Source organism: Melospiza melodia, chromosome 2, assembly GCF_035770615.1.
Source record: "Melospiza melodia melodia isolate bMelMel2 chromosome 2, bMelMel2.pri, whole genome shotgun sequence".
NCBI lineage: Eukaryota > Metazoa > Chordata > Aves > Passeriformes > Passerellidae > Melospiza > Melospiza melodia.
This window is the reverse complement of record NC_086195.1, coordinates 2,556,401-2,576,966: the sequence shown is the minus strand read 5'-3', so window position 1 is coordinate 2,576,966 and position 20,566 is coordinate 2,556,401. Positions and strand designations below refer to the sequence as shown.

The 20,566-nt window shown below is 48.9% G+C and overlaps 1 protein-coding gene across 1 annotated transcript in view; it reads right to left on the bottom strand.

The window, feature by feature from the left end:
• Positions 1-16,701, bottom strand: part of SIM2 (SIM bHLH transcription factor 2) — a 75,590-nt gene extending 58,889 nt beyond the window's left edge. Inside the window, exons 1-3 of the mRNA XM_063180799.1 lie at positions 15,788-16,701; positions 7,875-7,957; positions 3,099-3,188 (exon numbers count right to left, since the gene is read on the bottom strand). Of these exons, the coding sequence (XP_063036869.1) occupies positions 3,099-3,188; positions 7,875-7,957; positions 15,788-15,962 (348 nt within the window). The 5' untranslated portion in view covers positions 15,963-16,701. The remainder of the gene's footprint in view (positions 1-3,098; positions 3,189-7,874; positions 7,958-15,787) is intronic.
• Between the last annotated feature and the right edge of the window lie 3,865 nt (positions 16,702-20,566).

Below are 20,566 nucleotides of genomic sequence, written 5' to 3'. Positions count from 1 at the left end.
GTTTCCTGCTCATATTTTTAAAATTAACAGGTAAAAAAAAGTATTTATGGTGGCTGTTTATTCCCAAAATGACTTTTTCTAATGACTTTTTCAAAATGACTTTTTCTAAATGACTTTTTTCTCTTTTTCAGAGAAACAGGGGTTTAAAGTGGTTTTTATGGGTTTATATCCTTGTTTTCTCTACCTCTTGAGTTCTATTTTCCCTCATAGCCATTAATTCTAATATCACTGTTATAAATAGGCATCCAAATTCCACTTTATATTTTCCAATTAATAATATTGATTACTACAAAAAAATAAGGTACATAAATAATCCCCACCATTAAATTCCCCCTCTCTGTTTTTGGAAACAGCCACGGGATAAATTCACCAGAATATTTCAGAATCTTCTCCTCTCTCTCACCTTCATCTCCTCTGCTGTTTGGGCTTTATTTCAATTCATTTATTTACTGATAAATGTTTGAAACACAACTGAACCCTTCAGTTCCTTGCAAGTGTCATCCAGGGCCTGCTGAAATTAATGAGGAATTTTTTTAATTGGACTTTGGCAAACTTTAGATCAGATGCTACCAGTGAATTTCAGTTACAAAGGCATGGAAAGTCAATTTCTAATTTAATTTCAATTTCTGCTTTAATTTCAATTTCTACAATAAATTCAGGCTCTTTGCCCCTGTGCGTATCCCAAGAAGGCAAAAAAAAAAAAATTAGAAATGTCCATCTAAGAGGAAAAAAAACTATAAAAGCATCAAACCCCCTCATGGTTCTGGTGCAGAACAGTAGTAAACTGAGTTTTATGAGTTCTATCACAACCATATAAAATGCTTTACTGAAAAGAGCACTGAGCTGGAAAAACTCAGGAAAAACTGCCCTGAATTCCATGTGAACACTCATAAATCTGCCCCCCTTCTCCTTTTTAGATATTTTTATTTTTATTTTTTTTTCCTCCTGCAGCACATTGACCATAAGTCCCCTGTTCAGATTTCTCTGCCTTTCGTGGGCAGCCTCAGTATCTGACACAATCTCAGGCTGCCAGAGTCAAATTCTGAGTTTTATTTCAGTTAATTGTCAAATTATTTAATAAAAAGGCCCTTTCTGTGCCCATTCTAAAGGATCTTTTCCTTTTTATTTTTATTTTTTTCTCCTCTTCCAGTGCATTTACCATAAACCCCCTGTTCAGATTTCTCTGCCTTTCGTGGACAGCCTCAGTATCTGACACAATCTCAGGCTGCCAGAGTCAAATTCTGAGTTTTATTTCAGCTAATTGTCAAATTGTTTAATAAAAAGGCCCTTCTGTGCCCACTCGAAAGGATTTTTTCCTCTTTTTAAAATTATTTGTATTTTTGTTTTTCCTCCTCCTCCAGCACATTTACCATAAACCACATCCAATTTTTCTCCCTTTCATAGGCAGCCTCGATATCTAACACAATCTCAGGCTGCCAGAGTCAAATTCTGAATTTTATTTCAGATAATTGTCAAATTATTTAAGAAAAAGGCCCTTCTGTGCCCACTCTAAATGTTTTTCCTCTTTTAAATTTATTTTTATTTTTATTTTTTTTCCTCCTCCCTTGCACATCAGATTTCTTTCCCATTCACAGTCTCAGTATCTGACACAATCTGAGACTGCCAGAGTCAAATTCTGAGTTTTATTTCAGATAATTGTCAAATTATTTAATAAAAAGGCCCTTCTGTGCCCACTCCAAAGGATCTTTTCCTTTTTATTTTACTTTTTTCCTCCTCCCCCAGCACATTTACCATAAACCCCCTGTTGCACATCAGATTTCTTTCCCATTCACAGCCTCAGTATCTGACACAATCTCAGGCTCCCAGAGTCAAATTCTGAGTTTTATTTCAGTTAATTTCAGATTATTTCATTGAAAGGCCCTTCTGTGCCCACTCTAAAGGTGTTTTTCCTCTTTTAAATTATTTTTATTTTTATTTTTATTTTTATTTTTATTTTTATTTTTATTTTTATTTTTATTTTTATTTTTATTTTTATTTTTATTTTTATTTTTATTTTTATTTTTTTCCTCCTCCTCCAGCGCATTTATCATAAACTCCCTGTTCCACATCAGATTTCTCTGGCTTCCACAGGCAGCCTCAATATCTGACACAATCTTTTTTATTATTTTTTATTTTTAATTTTTATTTTTATTTTTTCCTCCTCCTCCAGCACATTTACCATAAACTCCCTGTTCCACATCAGATTTTTCTCCTTTTCATGGGCAGCCTCAATACCTGACACAATCTTTTATATCATTATTTTATTTTTATTTTAAAAATTATTTTTATTTATATTTTTTAAATTTATTTTTATTTTTTTATTTTTATTTTTATTTTTATTTTTATTTTTTCCTCCTCCCCCAGCACATTTACCATAAACCCCCTGTTCCACATCAGATTTTTCTCCTTTTCATGGGCAGCCTCAATACCTGACACAATCTTTTATATCATTATTTTTATTTTTATTTTGATTTTTATTTTTATTTTTAATTTTAATTTTATTTTTAATTTTATTTTTATTTTTTCCTCCTCCCCCAGCACATTTACCATAAACCCCCTGTTCCATATCAGATTTTTCTCCTTCTCATGGGCAGCCTCAATATCTGACACAATCTTTTATATCATTATTTTATTTTTATATTTATTTTTAATTTTATTTTTATTTTTTCCTCCTCCCCCAGCACATTTACCATAACCCCCCTGTTCCACATCAGATTTTTCTCCTTTTCATGGGCAGCCTCAATGTCTGACACAATCTAAAGCTCCCAGACTCAAATTCTGATTTTATTTCAGCCCCACTGCCTGCCCACACTTGGGTTTCAGGCCCTGCAATTTGCAATATTTTATTATTTATGGCCCTTCTGAAAGGTAATGAGCAGCAAAATACAACGAACAAGAACAGAAATAAATTCAGCCTGATGTGGTGGCAGGAAAGGAAATTTGAGTCTTTTACCAAAGCCCTTTGCAAGCAGAAAAAAGCTTCAAACCGCCCTGAAAAAAAATAAAATTACTTTATATAAAGCAAGGCAGCAGCGTGAGGGTCCAAATCTGTATTTTGTGTTTTATTTTATTTGTGTTTTAGGAGTCAGAGCACATACCTGGGACAGGCCAAGGTGCACAGACGCTGTTTCAGAAATGTACATTATTTTGCCATCGGATGCCACGACGAAAACAAAACCATCCAAAGTCTGAAATGAGGAGAAATGCACAGGGTGAGAAGCAAGAAATCTGCTTAAAGCATTTACAGTGGGGGAAAAAATGGATTTTGGGGGGATGATTTCTGACTTCAGCAGCAGCAAACAGCAAAATTTAAGGAATAAAATAAAGGTAAAGGTAAAGGTAAAGGTAAAGGTAAAGGTAAAGGTAAGATAAAGATAGAGAAAAAGATAAGATAAAGATAAAGATAAAGATAAAGATAAAGATAAAGATAAAGATAAAGATAAAGATAAAGATAAAGATAAAGATAAAGATAAAGAGATAGAGATAGAGATAGAGATAGAGATAAAAATAAAAACAAAAATAAAATAAAATAAAAACAAAAACAAAAATAAAAATAAACATAAACATAAAATAAAAATAAAGTAAAAACAAAAATAAAATTAAAAATAAAATAAAAATAAAGGTAAAAATAAAATAAAATAAAAATAAAAATAAAAATAAAAATAAAAATAAAAATAAAAATAAAAATAAAAATAAAAATAAAAATAAAAATAAAAATTAAAACTAAAAATAAAAATAAAAATAAAAATAAAAATAAAAAAATTAAAGGAAATAAAGGAAATAAAATAAAATAAAAGAATAATAATAGTAATGGTAATGGTAATGGTGATGGTAATAGTAATAGTAATAGTAATAGTAATAGTAATAGTAATAGTAATAGTAATAGTAATAGTAATAGTAATAGTAATAGTAATAGTAACAGTAATAGTAATAGTAATAATACCACCAAGACCTACAAGATCTGGTGACTTGATATCCCTCCCAAAGAAGAATTTATGGGCAAAAAATGGAAAATTTTGGGAGAAAAAACAATACAGGCCAGGGAATTTCTGGATGGAAGGGGATGCTGAGTGCTTTGGGATAATGGCACTGGTGAAATGGATGGATTTGAGCAGGTAAAATCCTGAATCCTCCAGGAGTAAAAATTCAGGGTGAGACAAACCCAGGCTGGAAAATGAGTAGAAAACAGGGCCCTTGTGCAGGGAAGTTGATTTATTGTATTGTTATTTATTATTATATATCAAGCAAAGCAAGATTTAAATGGATTTGAACATGAATTAAATGGTTTGAAACAACTAAAACTCTACCAGAACAGTGAACAAACAGCACTAAGCATGTTTCCTGCTCATATTTTTAAAATTAACAGATTTTAAAAAGCATTTATGGTGGCTGTTTCATCCCAAAATGACTTTTTCTAAGAGGAACAGGAGTTTGGAAGTGGTTTTTATGGGTTTTTATCCTTTTATCTGATTTTGCTCCCTTAAACTCAGGCTCATTGTGAAATCCACATCGTGCCAAATAGATTCAGCTTTGCTGCTGCAGTTCCAGGGAATATTTTGCTTTTATTTGGGTTTTTTTTTGGTTCTTAGCCCAAATCCTGAGCTCTGTGGTGCTCAGGGGGAAGCCAGGCCCTACCTGAGCCTTTTTTGATGGTGTCATTGGCAAACCCAGCTATTTGCAATTTACCTCATGGCACCAGCAGCAATGCTGAAATTTGGCTGCATTTTCAAGAATGTGTCTCTGCTCTGTGATAATGTGAATTTCCAAAAGGAAAGCAGGAAAAAAAAGTCAAATTAATAACACAAATATCTCTCTTTGAGTCTCAAAGGGAGTTCACCTTCCAAACAAAATATTCATGTGTGGCTGGGTATGAATGATCTCTCCCTTCAATTTAGAGAAATTCTGACATAAAAAAAAAACCCTGAGCAGCCTCATCCTCTGCCAGCATCCAAAATTAAAAAGCACAAATTTCCCTCTCTGAGTGTGATAAAGTTTTGTCCTTGCAGTCTGCAAACCTCAACAACTCAAACTTGGGATCCAATCCTACGGATTCTCCTTGGCAGGAAATTGGCTGGGAGGCAAATATTGGGTAAAAATTGAAGTTTGGTTAATCAGATATTATTTATAGGAGAAAAAAAAGTAAATAATGTGGTAAAGCTCTGCCAGAACTGGCCATGATTTGGGTACAAAACCTCTCAGTTTGGGGGGTCTGGATTTTTCAGTGCCCAATTTCAGGCATTTTTTCAAAGGTAGCTGATAACAAAAAATCTGCATTATCCCTACCCAGCACAGAAAGCTTTGATCAACATGTGAATATCAGTGAATATTCCCACATGTGAATATCACTGGAAATTATATTTGGAAGAGAAAAATAATTTTTACAGTGCATAAGTAAAACAACCACCTGTTTTATTTCATTTAAAGTGGAAGAGAAGCAATAAAATCCTGTCTACTTCATAGTGCCACCCCAATAAGAAAATATTCCAAATTATTCTCTGGCCTCCTAATGACTCTACAGCATATAATTGAAACCAGATTACTCTTTGCTAATTTTTTAAAGTATAAATTAAATTTTGTAGAAATATTATAATGAGAAATAATTTATTGCGGTTTTAGCCACAATTTTGCTTTGAACACTGCTGCCATGCAATTGCTTTACCCTTAATTAATAATTGTTTATTAATTTATCATTATTAAACTTGGCTCAATGCTGTTGTTACTGCAGCACATCCCAAAATTTCGTGTACAGGGAAGCACACTGAAGCTGAAAATTCACATGGAAAATTTCAGTCTAAGAACTCTTAAAAAAAATAATTTTGCAGTAAATGTGGGTTTATTAAAACCTTCAGCATTCGTCATTCAGAAATAGCTGAACTGTAAAATGAGAGTTGCAGGTGGTCAGCATTTAATTTGGTATAAATTCAATTAACGCCAGACAAAACTGGGAACAGCCAGGAGGAGGAGCACCAGCAATGATTTCCACAACTGGGTCTGTACTTTAGTATATAAATTAAATTATCATACAGATTATTATGCACAACTGGATCAGCATTTCCAGGTGGGCTCGTGACTAACAGCTGAGAGGGCAGCAGCTACTTGAAATAAGATGATAAGATAAGATAAGATAAGATAAGATAAGATAAGATAAGATAAGATAAGATAAGATAAGATAAGATAAGATAAGATAAATAAAATAAAATAAAATAAGATAAAATAAAATAAAATAAAATAAAATAAAATAAAATAAAATAAAATAAAATAAAATAAAATAATAAAATAAAATAAAATAAATGAAATGAAATAAAATAAAATAAAATAAAATAAAATAAAATAAAATAAAATAAAATAAAATAAAATAAAATAAAATAAAATAAAATAAAATAAAATAAAATAAAATAAAATAAAATAAAATAAAATAAAATAAAATAAAATAAAATAAAATTCCAGGAGATCACGTCGAGCTCTGCCATTGCCTGGATGTTGCCAGCGCCTCCCAAATTCCCATTTTTCCCCGCAGGGAGCGGCCGATGCTCGGTGATCCCAAATAAAGAGCCGCGCTCACCATCCCAAAGGTCGGGGCAGGGATTTTCTGTCGGGTTTTTATCCCAGGCCGAGCCAAAGAGTGAAAACAGCCCCAGGTCCGTGGGCAGGAATTCACCTCCCGCAATGAACAATTCCGGTTTAGTGGCTCTCTAAAATCATGGGGGGGAAAACCTGTCCTGCGTTTGGTTCATGTACTAACAAATAAATAAATAAATAAATAAAAATATAAAAGAATATGTGTAAATAAAATACGTAAATATATAAATAAAATTAAAATTAAAACTTAAAGCTATAAATAAAAATGAAATCATTATAAATATATGATACATGTATAACATATAATAAATAATACATGTTTTATATGATATATAGTATATATCTAGTATACAATATAATATATTTTATTTTATTTTATTTTATTTCAAGTAGCTGCTGCCCTCTTAGCTGTTTCAGAGTCACAAGTAAGTGTATATATTATATATATATCACATATAGTATATATATGATATATAATATATAGTATATAGTATATACTATAATATAATATAGTATATATATATGATATATAGTCTATAGTATATAGTATATAGTATATAGTACATTGTATATTGCATATTGTATATTATATAGTATATAGTATATAGTATATAGTATATAGTATATAGTATATAGTATATATATGTAATATATATAAATATATAAAGAAAAATTAAATAAAATTAAAACTAAAACTTAAATATATATATATAAATAAATAAGTAAATTATATATATATTTAAAAATTGAGTTAATTTTAATTTTTTTTTTTTATCCCTCCTGCTGGCTCCCTCGCCCCGGCTACGACTTCCTAAACTCAGAATTCAGAGGAATTCCGGAGCAGATCACCGGGGTTATGAACAGCGGGATTTTCAGGCGCTAAAGCCCCGGGAGATCCAGTGCAGGTGTTGTCCCCTCCCAGGTGCCACCACCGGGGAACACCGGTCCCCTCCCCCGGGGCTCCCTGGGGACATCCCCGGCACTTTTGGGGCTGGGAGAGCTGGGCGTGCACGGAGGGGATGAGCGCCTCTTGCTTCGGCCGATACCAAAGGCGAAAAATAATGAAATAATTGCAATTTAAGTGGTTGGTGCCTCTGGTTTTCTGCTCTCCCAGCCCAATGAGATGAAGGCTTCAGCCAGGCTGTGGTGGTGCGAGAGGAGGAGGAGGAGGAGGAGGAGGAGGAGGAAGAAAAGGAGGAGGAAGAAAAGGAGGAGGAGGAGGACAAGGAGGCGGAGGAGAAGGAGGAGAAGGAGGAGAGGCAGCCCCTCAAGGCCGGGTTTTCCATGCGCCCTACCTGGAGCAGGTGGGATCCGAGCTCCATGGCCGCGTTATCCAGAGGGCCGATCCTGCTCGGCTGCCCCCAGGCGTCGCCCAGACCTACAAAAAACCCCCAGGGTTTGGTCAGAGCGGCAGCGGAGCCCGAGCTGTCCCCCTGCCCCTGCTCCCTCTCCTCCCGCGGTGCAAAGGCTGACAGTCCCTTCTGCACACGGTTTTTGGGGTGGAATTGTTCTTTTTCTGGAGCGGAGCATCCCCGCGGATGCGCTTTCCCCGAATTCCCCGGAGGGAATTCCTGCTGGGACCGATGGGAATTCCGCTCCCATGGCCCGCCGGGGCCGTGCTGTCCTTGCACCGACCCTCTCCCCGTGTCCCTGTCCCTGTGTCTGTCCCTGTGTCTGTCCCTGTCCCTGTGTCCCTGTGAGCGGCCACCCCCGAGGTGGCCAAGGAGCAGGAGGATGAGGAGGTTGAAGAGGGCCGGAGCTCGATTGGAGATGAACTGCCCCGATTTCACCTGAGCACGGACGGGACCGACAGAGCTTCGCCCCCGGCCCCATCGGGCCCCAACCCCACAGCCCGAGACCAAACCTGAGCCCAAACCCAACCCCACAGCCCGAGCCCAAACCCGAGCCCACAGCCTAGCCTAAACCCAACCCCACAGCCGAGCCTAAACCCAACCTCACAGCCGAGCCCAAACCCGAGCCCACAGCCTGAGACTGAGCCCAAGCCCACAGCTCGGCCCCAGACCTGACCCCACAGCCGCCCGATCCCACAGCCTGACCTCACAGCCCAACCCCGTACACGAGCCCAAATCCGACCCGAAACCCGAGCCCACACACGAGCCCAAACCCGAGCCCACAGTCTGAGCCTGAACCTGAGCCCAAATCCGACCCCAAGCCCAAACCCGAGCCCACAGCCCGACCCCAAACCCCAGCCCACAGCCTGAGCTCAAACCCGAGCCCAAACCCAAGCCCACAGCTCGGCCCCAAACCCGAGCCTAAACCCGAGCCCAAACCCAAGCCTACAGCTCGACCCCAAACCCGAGCCTAAACCCGAGCCCAAGCCCACAGCCCGAGCTCACAGCCTGACCCCAAACCCCAGCCCACAGCCTGAGCTCAAACCCGAGCCCAAACCCGAGCCCACAGCCCGAGCTCACAGCTCGGCCCCAAACCCGAGCCTAAACCCGAGCCCAAACCCAAGCCTACAGCTCCACCCCAAACCTGACCCCACAACCCGATCCCACAGCCTGACCTCACAGCCCAACCCAACACACCAGCCCAAATCCGACTCCAAACCCGAGCCCACAGTCTGAGCCTAAACCTGAGCCCAAACCCGACCCCGAGCCCACAACCTGAGCCTAAACCCGAGCCCAAACCCGAGCCCACTGCCCGAGCCCACAGCTCGGCCCCAAACCCGAGCCCAAACCCAAACCCAAACCCAAACCCGAGCCCACAGCCGAGCCCGGCCCGGGGCAGGGGAAGTTCCTGACGGAGCTGCCTTGGGGCGAGGAGGGGCAGCGGGGCTGGGGCTGAGGTTGGCTTGGTTGGTTGATTTTGGCTTCCAGGGTAAAACGGAGCCTTTCAGGAGCTCCCCGAGGAGCCGAGGCCACCACCCGGTGACAGAGGGGTCACTGTCCCCAAGGGATGGAGGCGAAGGGAAGGACGCGACCGCGCCATCGCATCCGTTTGGTGCCTCGTTTTTGGAGAGAAAAAACATCCCTCGGCTTCGGGGAGGCCGCAAAACCCAAAAAGGGTTTTTCTGGCCGGTAACCCTGGATGAAAGGCGGGGATTCGGTGCTGCCAGCCTGGAACTCCGGCCCGTTTCGGGATGCCCCGCTATGAAACGGAGCCCCGCGTTTCCCCCCGGTGCCCTCCGGCCGCCCAGAGGCTTCCAGAGAAATTCCCCTTCTCCCGGCTGTGCCGCCGGAACGGGAGGGAAAACTGGCAGAAATCCCTGCCCCGAGCTCCAGCTCCGTGATTCCCGATCCGTTTGTGCTCTGGGCACTCAAACCCGGCCTGGGAATGATGGGGGGGATTTATCTCCACTCTCGGGGCGTCCCTCGGGATGGGCAGGATCCCCGGCGGGGAGGGCTCGGTGCTTCCCCCGAGTTTCGATTCCTTTCCCGGTGTTTGGCTCCGTGTCCTTCTCCCGCCGGGAAAGCGCTGAGGATCTTCCCAAGCCAGGCAGGGACACCGGGGACCTGAGCCGGCTCTGACCCCTCCTTTTCGCCGTCCCAAGGCAGCAGCAGCACCCAAAAAGAGGGGTCTGCATCCCCACGCCGTGTCCGTCTCTCCAAACCCCGGGAATAAATCGCGTTTTCCCGTGGAAAAGGGAAAAACACCTTCCCTGCTCTGAAAGAAGCGCTGGGAAATCTGCTCGGCAGAGCCAAACGAAAATTCGCGCTTTTCTCCGCCTTTTCCCGATTCTCCGTTTGGAAAAGGCTCCTAAAATTCCAGAGACACGGCAAAAATGTGCTTTTTGCTGAAAGGCTTTTTTGTTTCTCGGGAGAAAAACAAAATTTGGGAATCACGGAGTTTTCCTGGCGTTTCTTTCCCTAGACGGCAACAAATGGAAATTCCAGAGTCTGTCCCTGTGCCGCCCTTATTTCGATTTACTCATTACAAATTTCGAACTATGAGACTGCAAACCTACAAAGAGAGGTGTAAAAACTGCCCTGAGCTCTCCCGTTCCCAAAAACGGAGCAGATTTATTCCTGGAACTCTCATGAAACCCTTCAAGAACGAACCGCCTCCCTGCCCCACCCGTGCGGGACAATTCGCTCCGTGCTGTCCTTTCTCAGCATCCCAAAATCTGCACGGCTTTTGAGGTTTTTTCCCAGCCCGGAATAAAAAAAATGTCACTTGCTCAGATTCGCTCCCTTAGGAATTTTAAATTGGAGTCGGAATCGCGAACGCGCATCAGACGTAACCACGCTCGGTGGATCAGCCTGGCATTCGTCTGAGCTTATTTTAAAGCCGGCGATTTTATCATTTAATCCGCCAGCAGATCGCTTTAAAGGTGAAAACGAAACGAATAAAACCTTACGTTCGAATAAGGGACTAACGCCCATTAACTTCTCCTGCGAGAGATTTGCGGGGACGCGTTCCTGTGAATGCATGGATGCCATGGGCCGGGCCTGGCTGCTCCTGCCCGCCCGGGAAATATTCCCAAATCCGCTCCCTGGCCTGGAGCGGGGCCAGAATCCCTGCGGATCCGCAGCGAGCCTCGCTGCACCGCTCCTCGGTGGGGCGGGAGGCGATCCCCGCCCGGGGTGGTTTGGGAGGGGACATTTCCCGATGTCCCCTCGCAGCAGGAATTATCCAGCCCGAGAGAGAATTCCCAGCCAGCGGCGGATGGAGCATCCTCCCCGCAAACACCGGGAGTGACCCGGCCCCAACGCGGCTCCTTTGCCGTGCCAGAGGCTCGGGAATCACCCAGATCCAGCGATCCGAGGGAATTCGGGCAGGGAGGAGCGCGGAGAGCTCAGCGGCAAAACCCAGGTTCCCTGCGGGACGGGGTTTGGCCAGTCCCACCTCAAACTCCGCTTTTCTGGCGCCCTGCCGCAGCAGACATGGGCGAGATGAGCCTCTCTCCTGCTATTCCCGGTGTTCCGAGCGGTGTCTGTCCCCCCGGGCCCGGGCAGGGCAGGACACGGGTGCCGGGCACGGCAAACCCGGCCCAGAGCGCGGCTGTGCCCGCCGGACCCTCCGGGCACCGAGAGGCGGCTCCGGCAGCTCCGGAGGGGGTTTTAAACAAACACCCCCAAATTCCTGCTGCTTTTGCCGCTGAAAAACTGGGGGATTTTCGTACAAACGCGTCCCTGTGGCAAACACGGACAAAATCGCCCTCCGCTCCGTTTGACACCTCCGGCTGTTTTTCAAACCACCTCAGCGCTCACTTTTGCACCGTTCCGACATTTCCCGGTTTCCAGGGAGCCGGCGGGCTGAGTGGAGCTGTAATAAGACCTAGAAATATTTGGGAGCAGCTCCCACCTTTGCTCTGGGCACACACGAGTCCGTCCGCGCACACTTTCCAAAGCCCGGTAGCTTTTTCAGCTCCGCGATTCTGCTAAAAGAATTACCCAGCCGCCTATTGCGCTCAGTATCGGGTTGCCCTGTAACTTGCGCTATTTCCTTTGTGTCTGCGGAGCGCAAGGTCCCGCAGCCTTCACAAGGAACGAGGACAAACCCTGAGGGCTCGCAGCCAATTCTGCTTTTTTTGGGGGGTTTTCCCCAGCGCGGTTGTGCCTCCCTCGGTCGGGAGAGCCTCGGGGACAATCCCGAGGGGCTGCCCCGGAGCTCCAGCGAGGTTTTGTGTCCCTGGCTGAGCTTTGTGCCCCTGGTTGAGCTTTGTGCCCTGGCTGGGCTCCGAGGCTCTGCTGTCACCCCGTGGGGACGCGGCGAGGGCAGCGCTGACACCGAGCCCCGTCCGCAGCGGGACCGGGGGAATCTCAGCCCCGACGGCACCGCTGGGTCCGGAGCCAGCGGGGAACACCCGGACCAGGCCAGGGGAACCTCCGAGAGGGGGAAATTCACAGATCAGGCCGGTCTGGGAAGGAGCAAGGCCGGGCAGGGACGTGCGGGCCGCCCGCTCCTCTCTGCGGGGAAGGCGGCCGAGGGTTGGGAGGTGGGAAGGACGGGCGGAAAGATCAAGACTTTTATTTATAAAAATAAAATAAAATAATTTTGTTTTTTTAAAGGGTGAACTCGCAGAAAAAAAAAATTGAAAAGGAAAAAAAGCGGGGAAAAAATACTCCAACAAATCTGCCCCCCAGCACACCCGCACTCCCCGCGGAGCCCAACCCAGCCGGCCGCGTTCAGAGGCCCCAGAGCGGCCGTCCTGCAGACAGGGAGGTCACGGGCAGAGCCGCCGCAGTGACCCCCGCCCTTCCTCTCCCTCCTTCCTCTCCCTCCTTCCCTCCCTCCTTCCCTCCCCTCCGGCCGGGAGGGACCGCAGCGACCCCGCCGCCCGTCCCCGCCCCGACCCCTAAAAAAAAGCACTTTTGTTTTAGCAAGACCTTTAATGTCACTATTAGTGGTTAGTACAATAGCGGCCGGCCGTCCGAAAAGGGATCACCCACGCCTCGCGCTTCATTTATTTGTTTAATTAATGAACCAACCTTTTCCGAGCGCGTGCGACCATCGGATGAAATGGCTGCGATTGGCCTTGATTTTCTTAAAATATACATTCGTGGCCAGGTTTAAATGGGGACCGAAGGCTGTGAATGTCCCTAGTAATTTGTATTGTCTGCCCCTCGGAATAAGGAAGGTCTGAGATCCGCCGCTCCGTCACTTTATTCAGATTATTTTGTATCGCCCACGTTGTATTTTGGGTCGCATATTAATTAGCTGGCTCCCATCCGCTTGAAACAACCATAAATGTCCAATTTCATAATCGGTTTTGGACACTGCGTCGGGGACGGGGGAGGGAGAGGGTGACGATTTCACCCCAGTCTGCCGCAAGCGGGGGGCAGAGAATCGCAGTTTTTAAACGCAGTTCATTCTCGCCTCGCTTTCCTCCACTAACTCACTTTTTTATAAAAACAAAAAATAATTAAAATACTGACAGCGGGAGCAGAAGAGGACTCGTGGTGTATTTTTTTTTTTCTACGGCAACAAAGCCGTGGCAATAAAAACAGCAACAAAAACCCAAAACCACGAGAGAGGACGGTGTTAGAGAGAGGGAGGCTGGAGGCTGCCGTGTCCTGACTTTAACCCCTGAATCTCAAGGTCGCAGCGGTACCGCAGGGCAAATCTGGGATTTCACAGCCCGAACTTGTCCCTTGCAGGGCTTGGGCTGCGAGGGCGAAAGGAGCCGGGGTAAAAATCCCCTTTGAGCGGGTTGGGTCCATCTTCAGAACAGCCGGGCCGGGCTGAGCAGGAAACCCAAACCCTGTCGGGATCAGCCGCCTCGCTTGAGGGGCTCAAACTTTTCCTAAACTGCGTGTGGAAATCAGGGGCTTTAAACACACAGCCCCGTCTCTTTCTCTGTCTTTATTTCTCTCTCTTTCCCTCCAGGGCAGCTCTGCAGCTCCCAGCGCTTCTGCCCGTGCTGGCCGCAGTTAGCCCGGGCCTATCACGGCTCTGGTGGCGCCTCAGACCCGTCCCCCCACCCTGGCAGCGCTTTGAGCCTCAGAGGTGACGGCTGGGACAGCCCGGGTGCTGCTCCGTGCCCACCTTCAATTCACGGCCCGGGATTCACCCACCGGGTCCAGCCCTCGCCATGGGGTTCATCCCCCGGTTCTGCCCGGCCCGGGATTCAGGCTGGGACGCCTTTCCCTTCCCAGTAAAGCCAACTGGAAACCAGTAGCTGAGCGTGAGGAGGGAGGACGGACAGAAGGACGGACGGATGGGGACCCCCCTTCCCCTCCTTCCACGGGCAAATCCCGAAGGAGAGGAAAGTTCGGGCGATGCGGGACGGTGTGGAAGAAACCCCCCTAAAAAAATCCTTCTGCAGCCGGGTCCCCCCTTTCCCCTGCACTAAACGCAGGGCTCGGGGACCCGAGGAGCCAATTCCCCCCGGCCTGTCATCCCTGGACGCAAAGCTTTGGTTTAAAACGTATTTCCAGCCGCGCTTAAGACGATGAAAGATCAGGAATTCGCTGTATGCATTTAAACGTGGCCCTTAACAAGCAGAGTGTGCGGGAGCGCACGCCCGGCCTGTTTAGGGCAGACAGACACATAAAACACGCCCGAGCTGTGGGGATAAACCTGCGCTCGGGGTCGGCTCCTTGCTCTTGAGGATCAGCAGGGCTGGAAAAGCCCGGGACGCCTCCAGCAGCATCTCGGAACGCGCCGCTTTTCCTCCCTCCCAAATCAAAGGCGTTCGGGGGCGCGATCGCCAGGCAGTGACCCCCCGACACCATCGTCCCCCTCGAAATTATTCTATATTTCTCATGGGGAAATTTCCCGCTGGGGAATAATGGCTGGCAAATGCGGCGGAGCAGCGCCTCGGGAGCCCTGGCTTCCCACAATGGCACGGCTGCTCCGTGCTCCCCAAATTTCAAAATTAAATGGCCACGACGGTAAGCTTTGCTCGGGTTGGGATGGTTGGGTTTCCCCTCCCCGCTCTCTCCCCCTATTTTATTTTTTGCTCGTGTTTTTCTTTTTAGCCTTTTAATAAAGCTCCTTAGAAACCGCGCTGAGGAGGAGAGCAGACCTTCTTCCCCGGAGGAATTTGCTAATTCCTTCACCCTGCTCCCGGTCCGGAGAGGCACAAACAAACAAACGACAGAGCGGGGCTGCTGGGCTTTATTCAGCCGCTCTCAGGCGCTGCCCAGCGCATCAGCTCCGCGGCCGCTCCGGCAGCCCCAGGGGAAGGCAGGAGCCTCCCGAGGGGCTGATTTCCCTTTGGGGGATGATTTCCCCCGAATCCAGCGGGATTGGCGCTGCTGACGGCCCCGAGAAGAGCCAGGGGAGCCGCAGTCCCGGGCCGGGCCGGGCTCGGGTTCTCCCTCCCCGCTCTCCCCTCTCCGGAGCCGGGAGAAGCCGCGGGGCCTCGCTGCGGAGCGGCCGCGCCTCGCTGCCAGCCTGCTTCCCGGGAGCTCCAGCCAAAACAAAATAACAACAACAACCACGCTGTTGGGGTCGTTCTCTCCCGGACGGGCAGCGCCGTGCCCAGGGGCCATCCCCGCTAACCGGGGCTGAGCACACGAACCGAGCCCGCTCTCACCGGGACGGGACCTCGGAGCCGCTGGAAGGAGGAGGAGGAGGAGGATGGGGAGAAAGGGGGATGAAGCAGCCGGCTCTGCCTCTCACCACCACCACCGAGCTTGGGGCAGAGGGAATCAATCCCAGCCCGCTTTTCCCTCAATCCCTTCTCGTTCTTTCTCCCCGTTGTGAGAGCCCTGCGGGCACCCCCTCCCTGCCGAGCCCACCCGGCAGCCCCAGCCCCTCGGTCCCCGTCCCTCCCGGGGCTCCGGGGCTGTTTTACCTTCGGGGAACACGGCTCGCATTTTCAGGTAGCTGGTGGTGAGGCGGATGATGGACGCCTTGTCCAGCTGCGAGGTGATGGCCGAGGGCAGGGGCAGGAGTTTGGCCAGCTCGTAGAATTCTCCATTTTCTTTTTCCCGTCTAGTCTTTGCCGCGTTCTTGGATTTTTCCTTCATCGCGACTGCTGCAAAGCGGAGATGTCACTGGCATATTAGACCCGGTTCTTCCGAATGGCAGGGGGCATGGATTTCGACTCCAGAGTTAGTGTTTTCGTTTTGGGAAGGCAGTTTACCCAAATCAAATAATTAATAATAATAATAATAAACGAAAGGGGGGGAAAAAAAGACAAAAAAATGGAGGGAAAAAATAAAGCTAAACCGACCAAACAAAACCAACACGAACAGAAACGGTGCGAGGAGGGGGGAGGCGATCTCTGAGCTCCAAGCAGGGCAGGAAAGGCGCTCGGAGAAGGCAGTTCTGCCCCGAGCCTGCAGCAGCGAGGGCTCCGAAAGCCAGAATGAAAACCCACGGCACCCCCGGCCTCTGCCTGCAGCCGGGAATCGGATCTTGATCTTCTCCTTAATGGGGAGCAAAACGCCGAGCCCCCTTCACCGAACGATTTCTTCTACTCAATCCTGCCCCGTCCAAAAACAATCATTAAAAAAAAAAAAAAAAAAAAAAAAAGAAAAAAGAAAATAGAGCGTCCGTGCGAGAAATCATCGGGCTAAGCAGGCTGAACCATTTTTGGACATTTTGTCTCTCAGGAGAAGGAAGGAAGAAAAAAAAGGGGGGCAGAAAACGAACGGCGTGGAACGAAGTGCAAAACGAGCTGGTCCCGGAGATGCCGCGGACACGACGAGCTCCCCGCCGATCCAAAGTCAAAGCTGCGGTGCTGCCGCCGGCCGGGGCGCTCCGGGGTCAGCGGCTCTGCCTCCCCTCGGCCGCTCCGCTCCGGGCGGGCCCGGGGGCGCCGCTGCTCCCGCCGTGCCCGGGGGGCTCCGGCAGCGCCGGGGCTGCCGCGGGGGCCGCGGGGGCCGCGGGGGCTGCGGGGGCTGCGGGGCCGCTCCTGCCGCTGCGGCCGCTGCGCCCGGCGCCCAGCGCGCCTCTCATGCGGAGTCAAATTAAAGGATCCGTTTTCCTCGGGACCTGTGCCACTTCAGCGTTGTCTCTTTCCAAACAAGTCCGAGCGCTGGCAGAGGCGCGGCATTGATTTTGTTGCTTTTATTTATTGGTTTGCTTCTTTTTTTTTTGGTTTTTTTTTTGTTTGTTTTGGGTTTTTCTCCCCTTTTAAAGAAAAAGAATTTGAAAGATAGGGATCTTTCCTCTCTCTATATTTTTTTTTGGTTTCTTGTTTATTTGTCACGTATTTCAGGATCGGAGCGGTAGCTCTTTGGCAGAGACGTGCCTTTCAAAGGCAAGGGGAGGGTTTGCCACATTCACCTCCCGCAGTTCGGCAAGGATCGAAGGTAAAATTCCCCTCCTCTCGGAAATCACAGCCGCCACGCTCCTCGTCTGAAAGCACCGATATCTCCGCTCTTTTTTGTTGGTTTTTTTTTCCCTTTTTCCTTTTCTTTCCTCGTCTTTTTTTATTTATTTATATATATATATATATATATATATATATTTTTTTTTTTTTTTCCCAGGGGCAGCAGGAGCTCTGACGCGGACCTCTCGGTTAATTCCTTAGCAAAGGCTGCAGAAAGCCGGCAGAGCCTCGGGAGGGGAGGGGATAATGTACCCGTGACGTGTCCTCCGCGCAGCGCCCTCCGAGGGAGCCGAGCCCAGCGCTGGGGGGAGCCGGGGCGGGGGCACAGCCCCGGCCGAGCCCCCCGGCCCTCGCTGCCCTTCCCGGTGACCCCGAGGGGGCCCCGGAGCCCCGGCCGGGGCTGAGCCGCCCGCGGGAGGGGACACGGGGGCGGTGTGGGGCTGGGACACGCGTGGGGCCCTTGCCCGGCGCTGGGAAATCACCCGAGAGCGTTATTCAGTGTCTGGGTAAAGTGTTCTGAGTTTGGGTAAATCACCCGAGAGCGTTATTCAGGGTTTGGGTAAAGTATTCTGAGTTTGGCTAAATCACCCGAGAGCGTTATTCAGGGTCTGGGTAAAGTGTTCTGAGTTTGGCTAAATCACCCGAGAGCGTTACTCAGGGTCTGGGTAAAGTGTTCTGAGTTTGGCTAAATCACCCGAGAGCGTTATTCAGGGTTTGGGTAAAGTGTTCTGAGTTTGGCTAAATCACCCGAGAGCGTTATTCAGGGTTTGGGTAAAGTATTCTGAGTTTGGCTAAATCACCCGAGAGCGTTATTCAGGGTCTGGGTAAAGTATTCTGAGTTTGGCTAAATCACCCGAGAGCGTTATTCAGGGTCTGGGTAAAGTGTTCTGAGTTTGGGTAAATCACCCGAGAGCGTTATTCAGGGTCTGGGTAAAGTGTTCTGAGTTTGGGTAAATCACCCGAGCGCGTTATTCAGGGTTTGGGTAAAGTGTTCTGAGTTTGGGTAAAGCGCACCGGGACACACGCGCGGGTACTCGGGTGGAGCCCAGCGCGCATTTATTCCCGCGTGTAATGGCCATTTTACACGTTTGTGCACAAATACATTCGCACTTTCCCCTCGCACACGCCGGGGAGGGGCCGAGCTCCGCTGCTCCTCAGCCCCCGCCGGGCCGGGCTTAACCCCGGAGCTGCCGGAGCAGCGCTCGGGGGGAGATGGAGCAAAGGGAGAAGGTGCCGGGACCCCTCCCCGGAGGTCTCGGTGCCACCTCTGTCACCAAAGCCATGCCTGGTCCCTCGTCTTGTCCCCAGTGCGGGAATCAAGCCCAGCCCGGGCCGGGTCTAACCCGACGGGAGCCCTTGAGCAGCCTCTGGGGACACCGAGCCAGGCGTGTGCCCCTGTCCCAGGCGTGTGTCCCTGTCCCAGGCGTGTGTCCCTGTCCCACCCGCGCGGGGACACGGCCACAGCCCCCGAGCCAGCCCCGACACGCGTGGGGACCAAAGCAGCGAAGGAAGAGGGGACAAGGAGGGACACGGAGGGACAAGGAAGGACAAGGGGGGAGCAGGAGGGACACGGAGGGACACGGAGGGACACGGAGGGACACGGACGGACAAAGAAGGACAAGGAGGGACAAGAAGGGACAAGGAAGGACACGGAGGGACACGGAGGGACAAGGAGGGACAAGGAGGGACAAGGACGGACACGGAGAGACAAGGAGGGACAAGGAAGTACAAGGACGGACACGGAGGGACACGGAGGGACACGGAGGGACACGGAGGGACACGGAGGGACAAGGAGGGACAAGGAAGGACAAGGAGGGACACGGAGAGACAAGGAGGGACAAGGAGGGGCAAGGAAGGGACAAGGAGGGACAAGGAGGGACAAGGAGGCTCCGCATCCCGAGGGGGATGGGGGACACAATGCCCCGCTCCTTAATCCCCGCGGGAGGCTTGGCCGGAGCGTTTGTTGCAGCCCTCCCGGGCCTCTGAAATGAATTATCCCGTGAGAGCAGCGAGAGCCCGGCCTGGCCATGCCGAGGGACAGACTCTGGAACCTGCCCGGGGCTCTGTAATTAATAATCCCATAGAGCAGCGAGAGCCCGGCCCGGTCACACCGAGGGACAGAGCGAGCTCTGGAACCTGCCCGAAATCCCGGGATGAAAAGCGGGCACCCGGCGGCACTTCCAGCCGGAGATGGGGGAGAGCAGAGCCCTGAAGGGTTCCTGGGCTGCCCCAAGTCCATCAGGTCAGGTATCCTAATCCAAATCCATCCCCCCAATCCATCCCCCCAATCCATCCCCCCAATCCATCCTCCTAATCCATCCCCCCAATCCGTCCTCCCAATCCATCCCCCCAATCCATCCATCCAATCCATCCTCCTTATCCATCCCCCCAATCCATCCTCCCAATCCATCCTCCCAATCCATCCCCCCAATCCATCCTCCTAATCCATCCCCCCAATCCGTCCTCCCAATCCATCCCCCCAATCCATCCATCCAATCCATCCCCCCAATCCATCCTCCCAATCCATCCTCCCAATCCATCCTCCTTATCCATCCCCCCAATCCATCCTCCTAATCCATCCCCCAATCCATCCCCCCAATCCATCCCCCCAATCCATCCTCCCAATCCATCCCCCCAATCCATCCTCCCAATCCATCCCCCCAATCCATCCCCCCAATCCATCCCCCCAATCCATCCTCCTTATCCATCCCCCAATCCATCCCCCCAATCCATCCCCCCAATCCATCCCCCCAATCCATCCCCCCAATCCATCCCCCAATCCATCCCCCCAATCCATCCCCCAATCCATCCCCCAATCCATCCCCCAATCCATCCCCCCAATCCATCCCCCAATCCATCCCCCCAATCCATCCCCCCAATCCATCCCCCCAATCCATCCCCCCAATCCATCCCCTCCCGCTCAGGTAGCGGCACCGGTTTTGCAGGGAATGGGTGGGATTTAATCTGGATTTAGGCTCGCAGGTCAAGGGAAGCCGAGCCAAAGGCGGAATGTTCGGGGTGTCCCGTTTATCCCTCCCGCGCTGCCCTTTTTATCTGCAGAACAGGGGAAAAGAGCAGCCCCGTGCCCCTCTCCATGGGGACACCTCTGCTGGGCACCTTGGACATGGAGATTTAACCCTCAACTGTGTTTTTATTTTCGTTTTAACCCAAGCGTGTTCCGGATGGGACTTTTTGCCGAGCAAAACAAACGAAAATTAATTTAGGGAAAAAAAAACCACCCAAAATCCAAAAACAACAACAACAACAACAACAACAACAACAACAACAACAACA